The sequence below is a fragment of the Hypanus sabinus genome, chromosome 11 (genome assembly GCF_030144855.1).
Source record: "Hypanus sabinus isolate sHypSab1 chromosome 11, sHypSab1.hap1, whole genome shotgun sequence".
NCBI lineage: Eukaryota > Metazoa > Chordata > Chondrichthyes > Myliobatiformes > Dasyatidae > Hypanus > Hypanus sabinus.
Genome location: NC_082716.1, coordinates 42,289,561 through 42,311,427, shown reverse-complemented (window position 1 = coordinate 42,311,427; position 21,867 = coordinate 42,289,561). Strand labels below are relative to the sequence as shown.

General features: G+C 40.0%; 1 protein-coding gene and 1 long non-coding RNA gene across 2 annotated transcripts in view; one reads left to right on the top strand and one right to left on the bottom strand.

The window, feature by feature from the left end:
• Positions 1-1,695: 1,695 nt before the first annotated feature.
• Positions 1,696-21,721, bottom strand: LOC132401884 (tetraspanin-1). Its single transcript, XM_059984209.1, has 8 exons — positions 21,584-21,721; positions 15,539-15,611; positions 9,500-9,706; positions 8,318-8,392; positions 3,558-3,656; positions 3,044-3,184; positions 2,877-2,960; positions 1,696-2,542 (listed from the first exon to the last, which is right to left on the bottom strand). The coding sequence occupies exons 2-8, from the start codon at positions 15,593-15,595 to the stop codon at positions 2,480-2,482; spliced, it is 726 nt and encodes a 241-aa protein (XP_059840192.1). The 5' UTR covers positions 15,596-15,611; positions 21,584-21,721; the 3' UTR covers positions 1,696-2,479.
• LOC132401885 (uncharacterized) overlaps positions 20,745-21,867 on the top strand; it is a 31,234-nt gene continuing 30,111 nt past the window's right edge. Inside the window, exon 1 of the long non-coding RNA XR_009514738.1 lies at positions 20,745-21,432. This is a non-coding gene — a long non-coding RNA (uncharacterized LOC132401885). The remainder of the gene's footprint in view (positions 21,433-21,867) is intronic.

Below are 21,867 nucleotides of genomic sequence, written 5' to 3'. Positions count from 1 at the left end.
GAATTCAAGTACATAGACCCCCGGAAGTAGCGCCACAGGTAGGCAAGATGAAGGTTTTGATGCTGGCCTTCAGTCAGGGCACTGACAATGCTGAGACATTATATTGGTTGTACAGGATACTTTTGAGGTCACAAATTGAACAATGTGATTACCCTGTTATTGGTATCATTAAGCTGGAAAGATTTCAAATAAGTTCTGTGAGAATGTTGCCAGGACTCAAGGGCCTGAGTTTATAGGGAGAGGCAGACAAAGTTTATTTCTTGGAGGGTAGGAGACAGGTGACTTGAGGAGCATACAGGATTATAAATGGACATAGACTGACTTCATCCTACCTTTCTCTCTTCCCTCTCCACCACTACCAACTGAGAAAGGAATCAAAATTTCCAGGGTGTATGGCTGGGGGAAGGGGGGGGGGGTGGAAAAAAGGATCCAAGTGATAACTTCTTGACAAAGGGCAAGTGTGAATGGACTGAGCTGCCAGCGTAAAAAGTTGAGGCAGGAACAGTCACCATTGCAAGATATTTTGACAAGTATACGAATAGGAAAAGCTTTAAGGTCTTGGACCAAATGCAGGAAAATGGGATTAACTTAAGTGCCTACAAGGTTGACCTTGGTTAAAAAGTCTATTTCTCCAGTTAATATAGTCTGAATTATTAAAGATACGACTTTTCCTGTAATTTTATCCTTTCAGCTGGACTTAAAGAAAATGCTCATGTCCTCAAACTAGTTCTACATACTTATAAATAAATAAAGCAAATAGTACAGAAATCACTCCTTACCCACATACATCAACACCAGACCTCTCAATGGCATCATTAGTATTGGTTTCCAGTGTTACGTCCGTAGCCCCCTCCTTTGTGAGAATCACAAGATCACTGTTGGGTTGGGTCAAGGGGCCCAGGAAATGGGAGAAGAGACGTGCAGACTGGCTCGTTTCCCCGACGATGTAAAGCTACGGGACATGGCCATTGTCTCTTGGAGACCAATTTGTGGATTGAGCTACTATACTATGTGAACGCCCTCAGGCAAAGTGGGCTGGTTGAGGGAGAGAGTGCACATCCCCAACCTGATTGACATCTACGATCCTGCGAGTCAGGATAAAAGAGGGTCTGTAGGAACGGTCCCTCAGACGCACCAGAAGAAACGTTAAGTGACCACGTAACAGCAGGAAGTCATCTGAAGGAGGCCACGTGCATTCAATTCCGTGGCTGGAATTGGTGGCTGGAACCACGGAAAACAGCTTGTAGCTAACAACGGGGGAATCTGCTCCCCTGACTCAATGGATTGGCATCATAAAAGACTTGGGCAAGTTTAAACCATATCGTTCTTAAACCCAACAACGCTGCAGCTTGAACGAACTGATAGTGACTGTTATCTTTCCATCGGACAATACATTATCCCCTAGACAACGATAGAGCCTTTTTCCTATTGGTTATTATTATACCCGCGATTTAGATTTAGTATTGACGATGTATGTTATCTGTATGTTTGCATTAATCTTATTTTTGTGCCCTTTATCAATAAATACTTTTAAAAAGAGTACCATCAGACTTCAATGGACCTCTCTGTCTTTGCTGGTAAGTGATCCAGTTACGGGATTTCTTAACACCAGTCTCCTAGCAAGGATGCAACAACTCTAAGGATCTCAAATATTCCCTATATCCCAGGTTATCGTTTGAAATAAATTAGACTTCATTAAGTTCATAATTTATTAAGACACAATTATACAAATCAACTTCATTGAAAGTCATAATCAAAATACAAAGACTAATTATTCGATGATATATACAAAGCAAGAGGCTTTATCATTTAAGAGGATCACTTATCCAGTGCAATACAAGATTAGTGGACATTGTTAGCCAATGTCAGGACTATGCATACATTCAATTTGTAGTCTTGCCCTACCTTATTTGTATTTATGCTAATAAAAGAAAATTTACACTGCTCAGTAGAAATTATTTTTCAGAAAAGTGCTGTGTATAAAAGGCTTCCAAGACATGAAGACTTTGTAAAGTGGTGATGGGAATAAAAATATCAAAGTGTGGGCAAAATTAAGATTTTAGCTCTTGGTCAAGGGGTCAAAAACTTAAAAGTATAGCCAACGGATACAACATTTGTCCCACTAAATCTAAACAAGGCAGCCACTGTTTGAATCAAACTGACAAATTCCAGAAGTACTCAAAAGTTAAAACATTTGCACTTGTACCTCATTTCCAGTTGAGACTGATGGAAAACTAAATTATAGGAAAACAAAGGTACCTTGTCCTAGTGCAATAGGACAAATGCAATGGTGTCAGCAAGGATTTTCCTCTGAAAGATTTCTGCACATCCATTATAAATGGATTCTTAGAATTTTGTATTGGCATCCAGTCATTTCATATTAAACTCCAAGTGTCTGAAGACGTTCAACTCCCAGTACAATCGAACATTGATCTGAAGTTTCATTACACTCCCTAGACAACTTGCAATAAGCTGGCTCTCATCCATAAGTCTTTCCATCAATCTTGCAGTACAGATACATTGACACCGCCATTGCAGCAATCTGAAATGAACAACAGCCCAGAGATATTAATTAAAACAGCAGACTTAACAACCACTCTCTAAAACTAAGTAGGCTCAAAACCAAGATGCCAATGAAGTTCATAATGATTGCTGCTAGCTTAGTTACTCTATTCTCCATTCTGCCACACTCTGTTGTTCTGATCATGGGGATTATAAATTGGACATTTTGGTTCCCTCTTATCTCAGTCCCCAGCTAGTTTAATAACAAAATGGAGATGTTAACATCTTAAATATTATTCCACAGGGTCAATTCTATCTAGGTAGCCTGCTTTGGCAAGATGAGTATTGAATTAGTTTGAACAAAATGAGCTCACCTCTAATACACAAATTCCTGCAGCAATCCCACCGACAATGTGTGCGTTTTCTTTCAGAATGTCAAAGAGTTGTTTAAAACATCCCTACAATAATGAAAAGATTGGGATTTATAGCTGCAGTGAAGCGATGCAAGTCAGAAAATGTCAGGAATAAAAAGCCATCATACCTGTACATTGCTGCTAGATGCCTCCGTTTCATTACAAACAATTGTTGTATTGCAGCAGAACGGTGGGTATGTATTACTGTTCTTTTGAAAGTAATAGGAATCGGTAAAATCTGTGTAGTTGGTAAAGCCACAACACTTCAGCTGCAAATATTGAGAGAGAAGTATTAAACCAAATACTAGAGGTATTTTATTCATATCAAATCTCTGTACTGTTGCAGGAAATTTTAGGGTTACGAGTTTTGAAATTCAAAAGGTGGTTTGGGAGCCATTTTTGATGTTTTCCTAAACTGTCTGATTTTGGCTACATGACAGTTGCAAGTCAATTCAAAGCCATGGCAATTGAACAAACAATATCCACAAAGAATCATCAGGCCTTGGACATCCCTGCTTAATACTGAGTTACTTCAAATCTTTCAGTGTCATCTCCGGTGCGCACTTGTTCCTCATAACACATATCTCCATAGCAAGATTTCCCTGTCTCGATTTAGTCATTTAACAGAAGTTAAACAATTACTTCGGTCATTGTAGTATTCCAGATTCCAGTCACATCTTTCTTCTTTCCATAGTCATTCTTTAGTAGTGGAGTTACCCAGGCACGAAGAAGACTCTCTGCCTACAAAAATACAAACAATTGTAGGATTAAATTTACCTTTCATTCAAAAGTGAATGAGACAATATTTGTACCAGATAAGCATCAAAGTGCAGCCAGGAGCAAGACTTGGTGTGCACGATGATGAAAAACAAATCTGACAACCAGACTTCAACATTTGGGCTTAGGTTGACAATCATTTTGCTTCACAAAACCAAACCAAGCCTATTTCTAATAGGAGAGTCCACTCTTACAACTACATTCAAGAATGTTGTCATCAAGTACTTCAGGAAGCCTCCACAAATTGACTGAAGCAGAAGATGGCTTTGTGGCAAACAAATTGGGTAATTGGGTTACCGGCAGGTGAGGGAATGGGAAAGGGCAGGTAGTGCAAGGTTCCCCTGTGGCCATTCCCCCTCCAGAACAGGAATACCAATTTGGATACTGTTGGGGAGGGGGTGGCTTAACCTGGGACAAGCTGTGGCAGCCGGATCTCTGGCACTGAGTCTGGTTCTGCAGTGCAGAAGGGAGGGAGGAAGAAGAGGAGAGCAGTAGTGATAGGGGATTCGATAGTTAGAGGTACAGACAGGGGGTTCTGTGGTCGTGACAGAGACTCCCAGTTGGTTTGTTGCCTCCCGGGTACCAGGGTCAGGGATATCTCTGATCGCATGCACAGCATTCTCAGGTGGGAGGGTGATCAGCCAGATGTCGTGGTACACATCGGTACCAATGACATACGTAGAAAGAGTCAGGAGGTCCTGAATAGTGAGTGCAGAGAGCTTGGTAGGAAGTTGAAAGACAGGATCTCGAGGGTAGTAATCTCCAGATTGCTGCCTGTGCCACGTGCCAGTGAGGGTAAGAGTAGGATGCTCTGGCAGATAAACACTTGGCTGAGAAACTGGTGTAGGGGGCAGGGTTTCAGATTTCTAGATCATTGGGACCTCTTCTGGGGCATATGGGACCTGTACAAGAGAGACAGGTTACACCTGAACTACAAGAGGACCAATATACTTGCAGGGAGGTTTGCTAGTGTTATTGGGGAGAGTTTAAACTAGATTTGTAAGGGGATGGGAACCAGAGTGCTAGAGTAGATCGTGGAACGGGGGGTAAAAATAAATGTTACTAGTTCATGCAAAGTCACAAATAGTAAGGTTGTGTGTGGTGGTAATAATCTTCTGAGGTGTGTATAGTTCAATGCAAGGAGTATTGTGGGAAAGGCAGACGAGCTGAGGGCCTGGATTGACACATGGAATTATGACATCATAGCCATTACTGAAACTTGGCTACAGGAGGGGCAGGACTGGCAGCTCAATGTTCCAGGATTCCGATGTTTCAGACGTGATAGAGGCAGAGGGATGAAGGGTTGGGGGGGGGGGGGTGACTTTGCTAGTCAGGGAAAATATTACAGCAGTGCTTCGGCAGGACAGATTAGAGGGCTTGTCTACTGAGGCCATATAGGTGGAGCTGAGAAACAGGAAAGGTATGACCACATTAATAGGGTTGTATTATAGACCACCCAATAGTCAGCGAGAATTGGAGGAGCAATTCTGCAGAGAGATAACAGACAACTGCAGGAGACAAAGTTGTGATTGTAGGGGATTTTAAATTTTCCACACATTGTTTGGGACTCCCATACTGTTAAAGGTCTAGATGGGTTAGAGTTTGTAAATGTCCAGGAAAGTTTTCTAAATCAATATATGGATGTACCAACTAGGGAGGATGCAATATTAGATCTCCTATTAGGAAATGATTTAGGGCAGGTGATGGAAGTGTGTGCAGGGGAACATTTTGGTTCCAGTGATCACAACGTCATTAGTTTCAATGTGATCATGGATAAAGATAGATCTGATCCTCGGGTTGAAGTTCTAAACTGGAAAAAGGCCAAATTTGAAGAAATGAGAAAGGATCTAAAAGGTGTAGATTGGGACAGGTTGTTCTCTGGCAAGGATGTGATTAGTAAGTGGGAAGCCTTCAAAGGAGAAATTTTGAGAGTGCAGAGTTTGTATGTTCCTGTCAGGGTTAAAGGCAAAATGAATAAGGAACCTTCATTTTCGAGGGATATTGGAACTCTGATAAAGAAGAGAGATGTATAACATGTATAGGCAACAGGGAGGAAATAAGATGCTTGAGGAGTATAAAAAGAGTAAGAAAATACTTAAGAAAGTAATCAGCAGGGCTAAAAGAAGACATGAGGTTGCTTTGGCAGTCAGGGTGAAGGATAATCCTAAGAGCTTCTACAGGTACGTTAAGAGCAAAACGATAGTAAGGGATAAAATTGATCCTCATGAAGATCAGAGTGGTCGGCTATGTATGGAACCAAAAGAAATGGGGGAGGTATTAAATGGGTTTTTTGCATCTGTATTCACTAAGGAAACTGGAATGGTCTATGGAAACAAGGCAAACAAGTAGGGAGGTCATGGAACTTGTATAGATTATAGAGGAGGTGCTTGCTGTCTTGACGAAAATCAGAGTAAATAAATCCCCAGGACCTGACAGGGTATTCCCTCAGACCTTGAGGGAGACTAGTGTTGAAGTTGCAGGGGCCCTGGCAGAAATATTTAAAATGTCGATACTCACAGGTCAGGTGCTGGAGGATTGGAGGATAGCTCATGTAGTTTCATTGTTTAAAAAAGGCTCAAAAAGTAAGCCAGGAAATTATAGGCTGGTAAGTTTGACATTGGTAGTAGGTAAATTATTGGAAGGAATACTAAGAGATAGGACCTACAAGTATTTGGATAGACAGGGACTTATTAGAAACAGTCAGCATGGCTTTGTGCATGGTAGGTCATGTTTAACCAATCTGTTAGAGTTTTTCGAGGAAGTTACCAGGAAAGTGGATGAAGGGAAGGCAGTGGATGTTGTCTACATGGTCTTTCACAAGATGCTGCATGGGAGGTTAGTTAGGAAGATTCAGTCGCTAGGTATACACGGTGAGGTAGTAAATTGGATTAGACATTGGCTCAACGGCAGAAGCCAGAGAGTGGTAGTGGGGGATTGCTACTCTGAGTGGAGGCCTGTGACCAGTGGTCTGCCACAGGGATCAGTGCTGGGTCCGTTTTTATTTGTCCTCTATATCAATGATCTGAATGATCATTGGTAAATTGGATCAGCAAATTTGCTGATGATACAAAGATTGGAGGTGTAGTGGACAGTGAGGAAGGTTTTCAAAGCTTGCAGAGGGATTTGGATCAGTTGGAAGAATGGGCTGAAAAATGGCAGATGGAGTTTAACGCGGACAAGTGTGAGGTTTTGCACTTCAGAATGTCAAACCAAGGTAGAACATACAAGGTAAATGGTAGGACACTGAGGAGTGCAGTAGAACAGAGGGATCTGGGAGTACAGATACATAATTCCCTAAAAGTGGCGTCACAGGTAGATAGGGTTATAAAGAGAACTTTTGGTACGTTTGCCTTTATAAATCAAAGTATTGAGTATAAGAGTTGGAATGTAATGGTGAGGTTGTATAAGACATTGGTGAGACCAAATTTGGAGTATAGTGTGCAGTTTTGGTCACCTAATTACAGGAAGGATATTTACAAGGTTGAAAGAGTGCAGGCAAGATTTACAAGGATATTGCCGGGACTTGAGAAACTGAGTTACAGAGAAAGGATGAATAGGTTAGGACTTTATTCCCTGGAGCGTAGGAGAATGAGGGGTGACTTGATAGAGGTGTATAAAATTATGATGGGTATAGATAGAGTGAATGCAAGCAGACTTTTTCCACTGAGGTTAGGGCAGAAAAAAAGAGGTCATGGTTTAAGGGTGAAGAGGGAAGGTTTAAAGGGAACATTGGGGGGGGGGGGCTTCTTCACGCAGAGAGTGGTAGGAGTGTGGAATGAGCTACCAGATGAAGTGATGAATGTGGTCTCACTTTTGACATTTAAGAAAAACTTGGACAGGTATATGGATGAGAGGGTTTTGGAGAGATATGGCCCAGGTGCAGGTCAGTGGGACTAGGCAGAAAAATGGTTCAGTACAACCAAGAAGGGCCAAAAGGCCTGTTTCTGTGCTGTAATGTTCTATGGTTCTAAATATCTGTTAAACTCTGAAAGCTTTATATCATTCACAAAGCATTTACCTGGTGACTGTATCTGATACCTAGTCAATACACGTAATGAAGTTTGTACCGAATGATCAGTGAACTGGAACCACTTAAAAGGCTATTGTTCTATTACTGCTTCCAGCTGAAAAGCGAAGTTGAGCTTGTGTATCGAATATTGTTGTTGTTCCTTACTGCACCTTGTGGTTTCTTTAGAATTTTTGTCTTTTTTTTTTAAAAACAAGGCAAAGTTATTAGATCAACACTCAACCCAGCATGGATGGAAAGCATGCAAAGAGCCGGCTCGATTTGAACCAGGGACCACTTGCCTTGAATTCCAGAGCGGATGTTACTAACCTACCGACTGACTGCATCAATTATTGCTGCTCTGAAACTGACCCTTCAATAGCCTTGTGGGAATACAAATAACAATCTTGCAGTCCTCATTGTCACCACATCTCCATATGGTGTGATTGTGGGAGGAAGAGATTAAATGTAACAAACATCTCTCCCACTTCCATCACTCTCAAAGTGAAAGCTAGCAAAACTTTGCCATGATACTAGCTGGAATAACTGAAGGCCATTAAATACAATAAACTCACGACAAATAGCACTTTATAAATGGGAGACAAAAGCTTGTACTTACGAAAGAAGAATACACCAGAGCCACGACAGCAGCAGCAATTTCAGCAATGAAGATTATAAGAACAATAATGAAGAACTGGGAAGATGAAAACAAAAGAATTGTTACCTGGCTCTGAGGAGAATGTTATTGACAAACTAGTTGCTGGATTATTTACATTTAAATGGTGGCAGGTACTGTCAGAATACAAAAACCCTCATGTGCAAGTTTGCTAACTAATTTAACAATTAGATATTACTCTTCATTAGTGGAGTGATAAATGGAGGTCTCAAGGCACCATGCTAATTCAAACCAAAAGATCAGATTTTTATGTCCAGTAGCTCATTTAAAGCAGCCACCACATTGCTCAAATTAATGTTGTGTTGTTTAGTGAGAAGGTCAGTCTGTCATGTGTTGGAGCATGGGTTCCCAACCTTTTTTATGCCATAGAGCCATGACCATTAACCGAGGGGTCCTCTAGCAGCTAGAGGGCTTGGTTGAGTGCATGCAACTACCAGCAATATTTAAAGAGATCTGAGAGAACACAACCATCACAAAAGGCTTAGGAGATAGCTTGCAGCACAAGACTACTCCTATTGCACACTGTGACTGAAAACAATGCAAAACCCCCTTTACTCAAAAAGCAAGGTCATGCAATAATGTCAATCTTTACAAGAATGAAATATTCCACCAGCGTTTGGAGCTTTTGTTGACATTCAATTGGATAGAATGTTGACATATAGCATGCAGTCACTATTGTACAACTCTTTCAGGTTGCATTTAGTCCAAACCCAAGGGAGTGCATTCCGAGGTTATGAAACCCAATTAAACTCCCAGAATCAGTCTGTCAACACACACATAAACCTTATTGAAGACCAGTATCATAGATGTGGCCAACAGGATGCTGAAACAGCTTTAGGATTCCAAATATTTGGAGACCAGGCTGATGTTGAGTTAATATGGGATTCTCTAGAAATCCAGAACATCACACAAAATGCTGGAGGAACTCTACAGGTCTTGAAGGGTTTTGGCCTGAAATGTTTTGGACACGTGACTTGTGAGCTCCTCCAGCATTTTATACGATGCAGAATTAAGTTGTTCAATAATTCCTCATTTTCCACCACCCACACTTCTCCAGCTCAGCAAATGGTAAAATAAAAATCATTTATTCATGGGCAGTATTTACTCCCCACAAATTATACCTACCATCATTAGCAGGCATTTACTTTCTTTCTGTGCACCGCAACATCCCAGAAATCCAAGGATAACCAAGATGGCACCAATCACAATGCAGAAGTAGCCAATGTTGACAAACTGCATTGCTTGAGAAGATATAGGACCAATTACTTTTACAAAAGATGTTCCATCCACGCTAACCCATATTCCGACACCCAACAGGACTCCTCCTGCAAGCTGAAAAGGAACAAGAAAATTTCAGATAGTTTTCCCCCACACTCAATTAAAATGCATGCAATTTAATCTAACAAGTCAAATTTGCAAAGATGAAAGACACTTTACGAATTGTTAATCATTTTAATAGAGCAAAATATAAATAGAACCATTTTAATATAATAGGATTGATCTTAAATTCAGACAGTAACATCCTTTGTATTATTGGTCAAATATACATTAATCCTCAGTGCCTCTAATGCAGTCCCTATAGAATGAATGCATCAATTTTGATTTTGTGATCTGGAGAAGTCCCTACTCTTGAGCAACACTACAGGACACTTGTAACACTACAACAACACTTGAAACAAGACAATCTTAAACAATGGAAATGCAAATAAGTGTTCAAACAGCTGTAATCCAAACCGTATAACAAAAACAAGTGCATACATGGTGTTGAATGAGTCACAAGAACATTAGGGCACACACAATTTAACACACAATAGATCATTGTGCTTTAAAAAAGTGGTGGTAAGGAAAGGTATTGGTCATTTATAATCAAGCATCTATTTACCTCCATGTTAAATGTACCTAATGACTAACTCCATAATTATCCAGGGCAATGAATTCCACAGATTCACCACTCTCTGGTTAAAGAAATTCCCTTTCATCTTTGTTTTAGAGACATCCTTGTACTCTAATGCCCACTGGTCCTAGATTCCTCTAATATAGGAAATATCTTCTCCACATCCATTCTACTGAGGTTTTTTGACATTCGATGGCTCCCCCCTCATTTTTAGTGAGTACATCCCTAGAGTCATCAAACTCTCCTCATACATTAACCCTTTTACACCCAGGATCATTCTCATAAACCTCTTCTGGACCCTTCATTGCCAGCAGATTCTTTCTTTGATATGGGGCCCAAAAACTGTTCAGTACTCCAAATGTGTCCTGACTGTCACCTTATAAAGCCTAGCATTACATCAAGATTCTAATTCTGTTGAAATAATGTTAACATTGTTTTTGCCTTCATTACCAACAACTTAACCTACAAGTTAACATTTAAGGAATACTGCAATAGGTCTTCCAAGTCCCTTTACATCTCCAATTTCTGAATTCACTCCCCATTTATAACATCTCTGATTTTATTCAGTCTATTAAAGGATATGGCCATACAACTTCCCTAAACTGTATTCCATTAGCTCTTTCTTTGTCTGTTCTCCTGATCCATCCAACTAATTCTGCAGACTCCATTTCTTCAACACTACTTGCCCCTCCACCTATCTTTGCATCATCTACACTCTTCTACCATGAATTCTATCATTCAGATAATTAATATAAACATGAAAAGTAATGGAACCAACACTGATCTGTGCAGAACACTACTAATCACTGGTAGCCAACCAGGTAAGGCCCCACTTATTCCACTCTTTGGCTGACAAGCAAATGGCAATCTTCTGTCCATGCTAGTATCTTCTTTATAAAAACATTATCTTATTTAGCAGCCTCACGTGTGACACCTTGTTAAAGCCCTTCTGAAAATCCAACTAAACAATATCCACTGACTCTCCTGTCTATCCTGCCTGTTATTTCTCAAAAATTCCAACAGACTTCTCAGGCAAGATTTCCCTTAAGGAAACCATGCTGACTTCGACCCATTTTTATTGTTTGCTTGTAAATTCAGTGAAATCAGATCCATAGAAATAGACTCCAACACCTTCACAACCACAGATGTCAGGTTAACTAGTCTACAATTTCCTGGCTTTGGCCCACCTCCCTTCTTAAAGAGTGGAATGACGTTTGCGATTTTCCCATCATGGAGTCACAGAACACCACAGTACAGAAATAGGCCTTGCAGCTAACTTAGTCTGTCCTAAGGATTAATTGACCTAGTCCCTTTGCCCTGCATGTAACCAGCCCACAGCCCTCTAGAGCCTGCTTACATTTACACTATGCATACCCCTTTTTATTCCCTAGAGCACAGCAAAATGAAGTCCTAACCTATTAAACATTCCCTATAACTCAGGTCTTCAATTCCTGGCAACGTACTTGTAAATTTTCTCTGCACGCTTATTAATTCTTTCCTGTAGGTAGGAGACCAGAACTGTACACAATATTCCAAATTAGGCCTCACTAACATTTTATACAACTTCAACAAAACATTCCAATACTCAATTCTTTGATTTATGAAGGTCAATATGCTTTTTTAAAAAAATGACCCTATCTACCTGTGAATTCAAAGGCAACACGAGTGATTCTGCAGATGCTGGAAATAAATAAAAACACAAAATGCTGGCAGATCTCAGCAGGCCAGACAGCATCTATGGGAGGATGTAGTGACGGCGTTTCAGGCCGAAACCCTTCATCTGTGACACCACTTTCAAGAAATTAAGGGTCTGCATTTCCAGATCCCTCTGTTTTACTGCACTCTGCAGTGACTTACAACTCACCATCTAAGTCCTACCTGGTTTCTCCCACCAAAGTGTCCAACACGTCACATTTGTCTTCATTAAATTCCCCCTGCCATTTTTCCAGCTGGTCTAGATCCTGCTGCAAGCTTTCCTCACTGTCCACCTCACCCCACAATCTTGGTGTCATCTATAAATTTGCTGATCTAGTTTATTACATTAAAGTTATTTATGTGTTGTGATACAGTGCAGAACAGGCCCTTCAAGCCGCATCAACCAGCAATCCCCTAATTTAATCCGGGCCTAATCAGGGACAATTCACAATGATCAATTAATCTGTTAATCAGTATGACTTCAGACTGTGGGACGAAACCCACATGGTCATGGGGAGAACGTACAAACTCTTTGCAGGCAGTGATGAGATTATCATCTAGATTGTTGATACAAATGACAAAGAACTAACTCAGCACTGATCACAATGGCACCACTAGTCATAGGCCTCCAGAGGAGCAACCATCTACCACCACTCTCTGGCATCTTGTAATGCCAATGTCTAATCCAATTTACTACCTTATCCAGAATGCCAAGCAACTGAACTTCTTGACCAACTTCCCATGTGGGACCTTGTCAAAGGCCTGGCTAAGGTCTACACTGTTTTGCCTTCAACTTTCCTAGTCAAAAGACCACACGATTAGTTAGACATGACTTACCACTCACATAGACATGTTGACTATCCCTAATTAGTTCTTGCCTATCCAAATATTGTTATATTTAGTCCCTTAAAATAAATTAGCTACTCCAGATGTCACCCTGTTTTATAATCTCCCAGTTTATTTTTAAGAGCCTTTCTTGAACAATGGAACAACATTAGCTGTTCTCCAATCCACTGGTACCTAACCGTTGCCAAGTTAATTTGAAATATAGTCCTCCAGAACTATATAGAATCTAATGATTCTTGGAAGATCACTACTCATGCCTCTGCAATCTCCCCAGTTACCTCCTTCAGAGTCCTGGGATGTACTTCATCTGGTCCTGGTGACTTACCCACCTTTAGATCTTTCAGCTTCCCAAGCACCCTCTCCTTAGTGATAGCAACTACATTCATTTCTGCCCCAATTCTCTTGAATTACTGGCACAGTACTCATTCAGCCCATCCTATATTTAATTTTTCCTTATCATCTCTCCAGCATCATTATCCAGAGGTCCAATATCCACTCTCAGTTCTCATATCTCACCTTTCCTTTCCTTATTGCTTTAAATGCCCTCTATTGTTCCACCCACCCCAAAAAAAGTTTCCAAATCCTTTAATATCCCACTGTTTTTTGCTGTACTATGTTTTTTGTTGGCTTTGATTTCCCTTGTCATCCTTGGTTACCTTATCCTTCTTTTAGAATGCTTCTTCTTTGGGATTAATCAATTCTGCATCTTCCAAATTGTCCCCATAGATTCCATTCACTGCTGCTCTACCATCATCCCTGCTAGTGCCACCTTCCATTCACCAGTTCTTCACAGCTGTAATTATCTTTGCTCACTGTAGTACATTGATTTTAGCTTCTCTTTGATTTTAACTCCTATTAGGAAGTTTTAACCCTTGCAGTATTTTAACTCTACCCACAAGGCTTCTACATTTTCTGATCTGATCCAATGTCACTTCTTTTGAAAACAATTTATTTTATTTATTAAACCAATGAACCCACCTCACCCCTTTAGCCTGTGTGCCTGTCCTTTTGATACAATTGGACGTCCTTGGGTGTTAAAGTCCCAGCTGTGATCTTCTTTCAACCATAACTCCAATGCCTGTGATGTCATCATACCTGCCAATTTTTAACTGCATTACAAGATCATCTACCTTATTTCCTGTACTGCATGCATTCCAAAATTACACCTTCAGTCCTGCATTTATCATCCTTTTTAATTATGTCTTCATGTTGCCTGGTTAAATTCTTATCCTTTTCTGTCTTTTGTCTTTATTCTGGAGATTTCCATAACCTCTTCTGCAATCTCCTTCCCCTTTACTTTAAACATAATTTTCCAAGCTGTTGAACCCACCCCTTGCTATTTAATGCAAAGCTCTATCCATAGCCCTAGAAAACCAGGATCCTGGTACCAGCATAGTTCAGGTGTAGCCCGTCTCATCTGTATAGCTCTCTCCTTCCCCAATACAGGTGCCAATGCCCCATATATTTAACTCTATTCTTATTAAGCCAATTTGCATGTTGTTCAGGCAACAATCTAGGGACCATTACATATTTGGTCCTGTGTTTTAATTTAGTTCTTAGCTACTTAAATTACCTCAGCAGAATATCTTTCCTTGTTCTTCCTATACTGTTGGCACCCACATGGATCACAAAAACTTGATCTTTCCCCTCCACTCCAAATTCCTCTGCAAGTGAGGTGTGATGCTCCTTATCCTGGAGCCAGACGGCAAAACAGTCATGGGACCCCTGTGACAGATGCATCAATTTATATCCCCGATGCAAATTACATTTCTCTTCTCTTAGCTCTTCCCCCCTCACCCCTCCCCACTGAATGGCTCCCTGAACTACAGTCCGGTTGTTCATCCTTCTGAGAGCACATCACACTCAGCCTCATAGGGAGCAACATTCTCAGACCTGCTGGGCAAGCTCAAGGGCAGAGGATCTTGTAGCATTAGATTCCACTACCTGCCTCACTTGCAGTCGTACACTCCTGTCGCTAGCCAAGACCTAAAAACCGAACCAATGCCAAACTCAGTAGAAAGTCCTGACAGGTCCCCTTGCTTTTATTGCTTAATTTGCATGATAAAGGCCATAGATATCCAATTTGAACCTCACCCTGTTTCACCCTGACCTTGGATCCAAAACCCTCACTGTTAATTTAGCTATTCTTAAGCAAACACTTCTACTCTTTAATTTATTCATTCAGCTCTGCTGTTCATGTTCTAATTTTAAAACCCTGATGACTATTATGTTTGATTGATATTAGTTCCCGAGCAAGCAGTATTTGCATCTTAATTTGCACTTACTTTTTAGTTCATTGTACCATATTTACGATCTGCCATTTCTCTTCCCTCAAGTTATTATATAAAAAAAACAGGGGCCATGCTTTTACTCTGAAATTCTTCCCACAATTTTTTTCTATGTTCTGAGCTCATGTCATCTTTGATGCCTGGCTTTAGGGTGACTCAGTTCTCCCTTTAAAAACAAATCTACTGTAAAGATACCTAGCATGACTTGCTTTTTAACATGATCATCAAAAATTGGTAATGAGTTGATACATCCGGAGACATTCTGCTATATTAGATTGCTGCTTAAAGTTGCTAAAAATTTGTATACAAAATAGCCTCTCAGTTACATCATTACTAAAGAAAAAACCTCCAAACAGGGTTTCAAAATATCCAAGCTGACACATTTACCAACTGTCCGTGTATATAATCACTGTAAGCCAGCTGTGGAACAAGCATACTCACAAAGATGAGGCAGTTGAAAAGGATCATCATAACCTTCACAAATGTAAAGCACCCCATTTTTACTTGAAGAGACCTATAAAACAGCAAATAATCAATTTTAAGATTGGCATTTGTGAAATAGCTAATGAAGTCTATAATGAAAGTTCTGATTAGCTATTACTTTGCAAGCTACATTATAGCTCTTGATGAAAGAAATTTAATATCTCAAAAGGTACTTTTTGATTTATTGAAGATTCAAGGTTTATCTACTCTTATCCCAGCAGTCTCCATAAAACAGAATGCCACAGTTCTGCATTGCTTTCAGTGTTCATTTTGGTGATAAGAACGTTCAATTAAAAACATACACTCTGGATTTACTCAACTATTTCAAGCTTCATTCTATGGAATGATAAAAGCCATTCATTCTAAGTGAAAAGGCATAGCATTTTCATCAGCCCAACTCAACTCCCAAATTGCCTCTAATTTCAGTGTTATAGACATAGTTACGATTTGGAAGCTTCGTGAAGCTTAACATCTGCAAACAAATTTCTAGACTCAAGCCAAGATGCTTCCTGCTCACCAAGTACATGTTTAGTGTATTCTTTCAGTTTATCTTTTGATACATTTGCTCCCTGACAAGTCCAACTTTTAAATAATATAAAATAAATGAATAGGCAGACATTTGCCCCTTTGAATCTGCTCCATCATTCATCAAGATCGTCAAGGTCGATCGTTTGTCTTAGCGTCATAGAACATCATCTCCATAACTCTCAGTTCACTCAATTATTGAAGGCATTGAATTAATTTGATGAACAAGCCTCCACAATTCTCATGAGGAGATAATTCCACAGATTCACCACCTTTTGAGTGAAGAAAATTTCAGTCTTAAACAGCTTGCATCTTATTCTTAATCTATTCTTGTTCATTATTCATACAGGAGGAATTTTTTTCCAGCATCTTTGCTAAGCTCCAAAAGGTACTTTAGATCTTGAGGTAATCTTTCATTCTTGTGAACTCAAGACGACGGTCTTATTCAATCATTGTCTCCAGAAAAATCTGCCATCTCTAGTGAGTCCCTCTGTAGCCCTTTGGATAAGGACAACACAAGTATACATGAAGCTCTGGGTGTTCTCCAAGCCCCATATAATTGGAGCACTTAAATTTTCTCAGAAGGACAATATATCATTTAATCATTTGCAGCACTTGTATGATAGCCATTCACTTATATTTTTTGTTCAAACATATCGTAACATATCATTCATTCTCACTTCTTCCTCAAATTGAGATAAATTATGCAAAGTCACTTCCTCTTTCCTTTCAACATCTAATTAGTCACACCCTGCCACAAATTCTTCTCTTTTTATAATGCACTGTCCGATACCAAATTCTCAATCCAGTTCCATGTATTCTGCTTTTATAATGTGGATGTCCTTAATAAAGCTTTTCTCCTTTAGGTGTATAGTTGCAGGGCATAGCTCTAAAGGGGTTGGAGATTTTCCACCCCAAGTGATTGAAATTTGTATTATGTCACAGATCCACTCTGCTCAATACCATTATTCTGTAAATGGTATTAAAGTAGATTTCTGCAGTTTCCTTATTACCAAGGTTTTGTCCAGTTTTAACTCTTTCACTAAATTGCAAGAAAGTAGATTGAGTTTCTTAACAAGCAAGTAAAACTATTTCTGCTAAGTGATTTGTTAGACAGAACAATAACCTTGAAACAGAAAATCAGTGCAATAAATGTTGAGTGGACGCGAAACAGCCCATTGGATTCTGGTTAATTGGGACATATCATTACCAGTATGTTTTGGCCAAAACAAGAGGCTGCCTGAATTATTTGAAGTTTCATGGAAATAGTTAAAAAGGGCTAAAAAGACAAACTATTTAACTAAGTAACATTACGTATGTAAATGAAAAATACAGAACAAATTAGAACACCATCAATCCTGCTACAGTACTATAATACTGTTTACTTCCTTATAAAAGGCAACAAGAGTGAATCTGCAGATGCTGGAAATAAATAAAAACACAAAATGCTGGCAGAACTCAGCAGGCCAGCATTTTGTGTTTTTACTTCCTTATTGTTGTTGGAGGAATTTATCTAGTGTTCGTGCTCTTTTGATTGATTGTAAATGGATAGAATCAGCACAGACAGCTAGTGCAGATAATGGAATGCCTTTATACAATGCTATCAAAGACTGCGTCCTGCAAATCTTCATTTTCATTGTTACAATCAAGATGATTGTTGATACCTTCAAATCCTTAATGATTCTTAACTTGAGGTATTATTTTCACACTCAGCTGTTACTGGCATAGCAAGCCTGATTGCTTGAAATCACAGTGAGCAGAACAGGTCTGAATTGTCTTTCAGACAAAATCACTGCTTTTTGGACATATGCATGCAACTGAGGCTATTTATAAACTATTTGTTCTAAGCTTGGTTTACTGGCTAACAGCCACCCAAATGCATGTGACCAATGCTAGTTAGAAACTGGTTGCAAGTCTCCTGCTCCAATTAAATGGTATAGTTTCCCAAATTAATGAATGGTATTCCAGCTATTTTCTTGATCAGCTTTTGTTCTTTAAGAGTTGTCCTAATAAACAGCTGCCTTGATTAACCAAGGATCCAATTAACTGGAATCCACTGCATCTTGTTTCCGCGTTTAGCTTTTTTGGTTATGTGTGACCGATCACAGTATTAAAAAGGAAATAACAACATTTGACCTGTTGGAGGACTAAAGGTAGGCAGTCAAGTTGCGCTGACCACAGGCAAGGCCACCAAACAACTGAAGGAATAAAACATACCATATTTGTCTTTCAAGGTGGAATATTTTAAGTCCAACATTAGTGACAGTGAAATTGTTGGGTTAGAAAAAAGTCTTTCTATACAGATTAATTAGGGGTAGTCAGCAAGACGTCAGGGGAGATCTTGTCTAATTTCATAGAATTTTTTTAAGGCAACTATGCATTAATGGGGAATACGGCTGTGGATATTTACACTGATGTCAGCAAAGCCTTAGCAACATCCACTTGGGATACTGGCTCAAAAGGGAGAGCCTGTGGGATATGGTGCAATATGGCAAATTGGCTTGTGACGGGAGGCAGAGAGTGATGAGTGAAGGTTGTTTTTGTGACTGGAAACCTATGACTATTAATGTAAGCATGGGAATTGGTGCCAGGCCACTGCAATTCACACACTAAATATGTGGATTGCGTACGTAGGAGCTTCAAGTTTACAGATACCATGTAAGCATTGTTTATGAAATCACAGGTAATCTGGCACAGTATCGATTAGATGCCAAGGTGGGCAGAAAGAGTCAAAACAACACAGTACAGATACAGCTGCTTCAGCCCATCTCTCCGTGCTGACCACAGTGCCCACCCAGCTAGTGTTAATTTCCTCTGTCAGCCCATATCCCTCCAAACTCTACTCCATTTAACTATCAGTGCCTCTTCAATGATACTATTGTACCTGTCTCAGCCACTTCCGCTGGGAGCTCGTTCCATTTACTCATTATCTTCTGCAGGATGAAGTTATACCCCCCCCCCCCAACCAGGACCCATTTAAATCATTCTCCACTCCCCTCCCTAAACTTGTACCTCCTGGGTCTGGTGTTCTCAGCCTCATAGAGGAGACTTAACACCCATCTTATCTATACCCCTTAATAATATTAAGTATTTCTATCAGTTTTATAAAATTCTCTTATTCAAAGAAGAAAAGGCCTAGCCTAGCCTAGCCAACCTCTCCCGGTAACTCAGGCCCTCTGTTCCAGGTAACGTCCTCAAATCTTTTCTTCATTCTTTCTAGTTTAACCCCTTTCTTTCCATTAACAAGGTGACCAAGACTCTACACAGTTCCCTTAAGTGCAGCTTCACCAATGACTCCACAACTGCAACATAATGCTGTAACTCCTATACTCAGAGCCCTGACCGATGACGGCTAGCATGCCAAAAAATAAGAATTTTTTCAACCTCCCTGTCTGTGACACTACTTTCAGCAAATTAGGTACTTTTATTCCAAGTTTGTTGTTCCGTTGCATCCCTATGCTGGTTTGACTCTCCAAAATGCAACACCTCACACTTATCTGCCTTCAAATCCAGTTTGACTCCACACTGCCCACATCCCCAGCTGATCTCAATCCCCCTCTAATCTACAATAACTTTCACTCTCAATCATCTGCTGATTTTGTATCACCTGCAAACTTACTGCCTTACACACTTGCACCCAAATCATTTATATTATTAAAAAAAGTCCCAACACTGACCCCTGCAGCACATGACTCGGGAGGGGCCTCCAATTCCAGAAACAACCTTCAACCATCACTCTGAGGAAATTTCAGATCTACCCAACTAGCTCTCCCTGGATTCCATGGGAGCAGATGGAACACATCTTGAAGAAGGTGTAAAGCAATGCATTTCAGGAGTGCTGCTTGGGCCAGCCAGTGGTGTAGAAGTGTCAGCACTGGACTTCGAGCTGGTTGGTCCCGAGTTCGAATCCAGCCAGTTCCAACCCAAGTAGCAGCAGTTGTTGCATGGAAGGAGGCCTGCCAATCTATTTTCATATCTTGCCACGAAAACCCTATGGACAACTATACTATCCACAAGTCGACGAGACTCAATGGTACTTAACAACATGGGGTAGGATGTACATAATGAATGGTAGATCCTTAGGAAGTACTGAGGAACTTTGGTGTACATGTCCCAGGATCTCTGATGGCAAACGTGCAGGAGAGATTGCTATGATGTTAGAGCATTTCAGATACTTTAAGACTGGCTAGACTTAGCTTGCTTTCCTTGCAGGAAGAATATGGCAAGGGATACTGATAGAAGCTTATAAAGTTATAAGGGCAAAGAAGGTAGATAGCAAGATGGGTATTTAACCAAAGGCAAGAGTTGGTGCTTTAGAAGGGAATTGAAGAAGAAATTTCATCCAAAGAATGGTTGAAATCTGGAACAAAGCCCAGGGGGTTGATAAAGAGAAAATAAATGCAATAACATTGAAAGCTATAGGTCTGGTGCTGAAATAAAAGTTTAAGTGTAGAGATGGATATTGCATGGCCAGTTGGATACTGGGCAGGTGTTGTTGTTCTCTCATTGGGACTCAGTAATGAGTATTTTTGCCAAACATCCTGATAGTCACAAGGGTTAACCGGACAATAACCAGGTACTAACTAGAGGGGGAGGGAAGTTCTAGCTGAAAGCCTTGCTCTGTTGGTTAGCAACCTGCTGTGCTCTAGCAAGCCACCACAACAACACAGAATTGGAAAGAATAAAGGATTTAATTTCATCTGGTAGAATTGACCATATTTTAAACACCAAAACTGGAAAAAAAAACTGTTGGAAATCTGAAAACAGAACCCAGCAGGTTTGGTAGTATGTAGAACGAACAGCTGAAGGACCCTTCCTCAGAGCTTCGAGGAAGAACGATTAGTTAAAACTCTTGAACATGCCAAGTGAGAACTTGCTTGCCCACCCAAATACGCCACTTAATTGAATCCTGGACAGAAAATTCGGGCGAAGAAAACTATTTGAAAGAAAAGTCGGAACCAAAGCTTCCCCAAAATTGGAAGCAACAGTTAATTTAAATAATTATAATTACTTAGCTAATTTTAAAATACTTATTTCTAACGTGTACAGATCCGCTTCGTGGTAGGTTATGGTTCGGAACAAGGAAGTCGTTTCCAAAGGAACACTTTTATGTTGACAACTCACCCCGATTTCACCTATGATGTAGTAAATGTTCTCTCATAAACAAAAAAACAAATCAAACCGCGACCCATGAAGGATAGTTGAAGGGAAAACGTCAGGCAAGATTAAATACAAGATTTTAACGGACGGACGAAGTAGTCCATCAATTTACACCTGAATTGAAGGTGTTTTAACGGATCACCGAACCAGTTACATCTAAACTTCAGGTACTTTCAATTTGAATTTGAATAAAAAGATCACGAGCGATTGTATCAAGTACCACGCAAGTTGAAAAGTCAGAAATAGTTATATTTCACGTAAAATTATAAAAAATATTTTCGCTCATTTGAAGATTAATTTCAGGTGTATGAAACATACCTTTTAATCGTAAAAGAAAGTTATCTGGCACCTTAACACGGACGCTGCTGTTATTCCACTTTTTTTAAACGAGGAAATAAATCATTGGTCGCACCAGACGAATGCTTCACCTGTTGCTCGACAGAAGATTTTAAGGAGGGTTTTTCGGGTTGTGGTTTTTAACTGACGTCGTGTTTAACCAATTATGTAAGGAAGTCGGTAGAGTTGATTTCTTGGCTTAGTTACAGCCTGAGACAGTTGCGCCCTCATGTGAATGTGTAGCCAGAGACATTTTATCAACACCA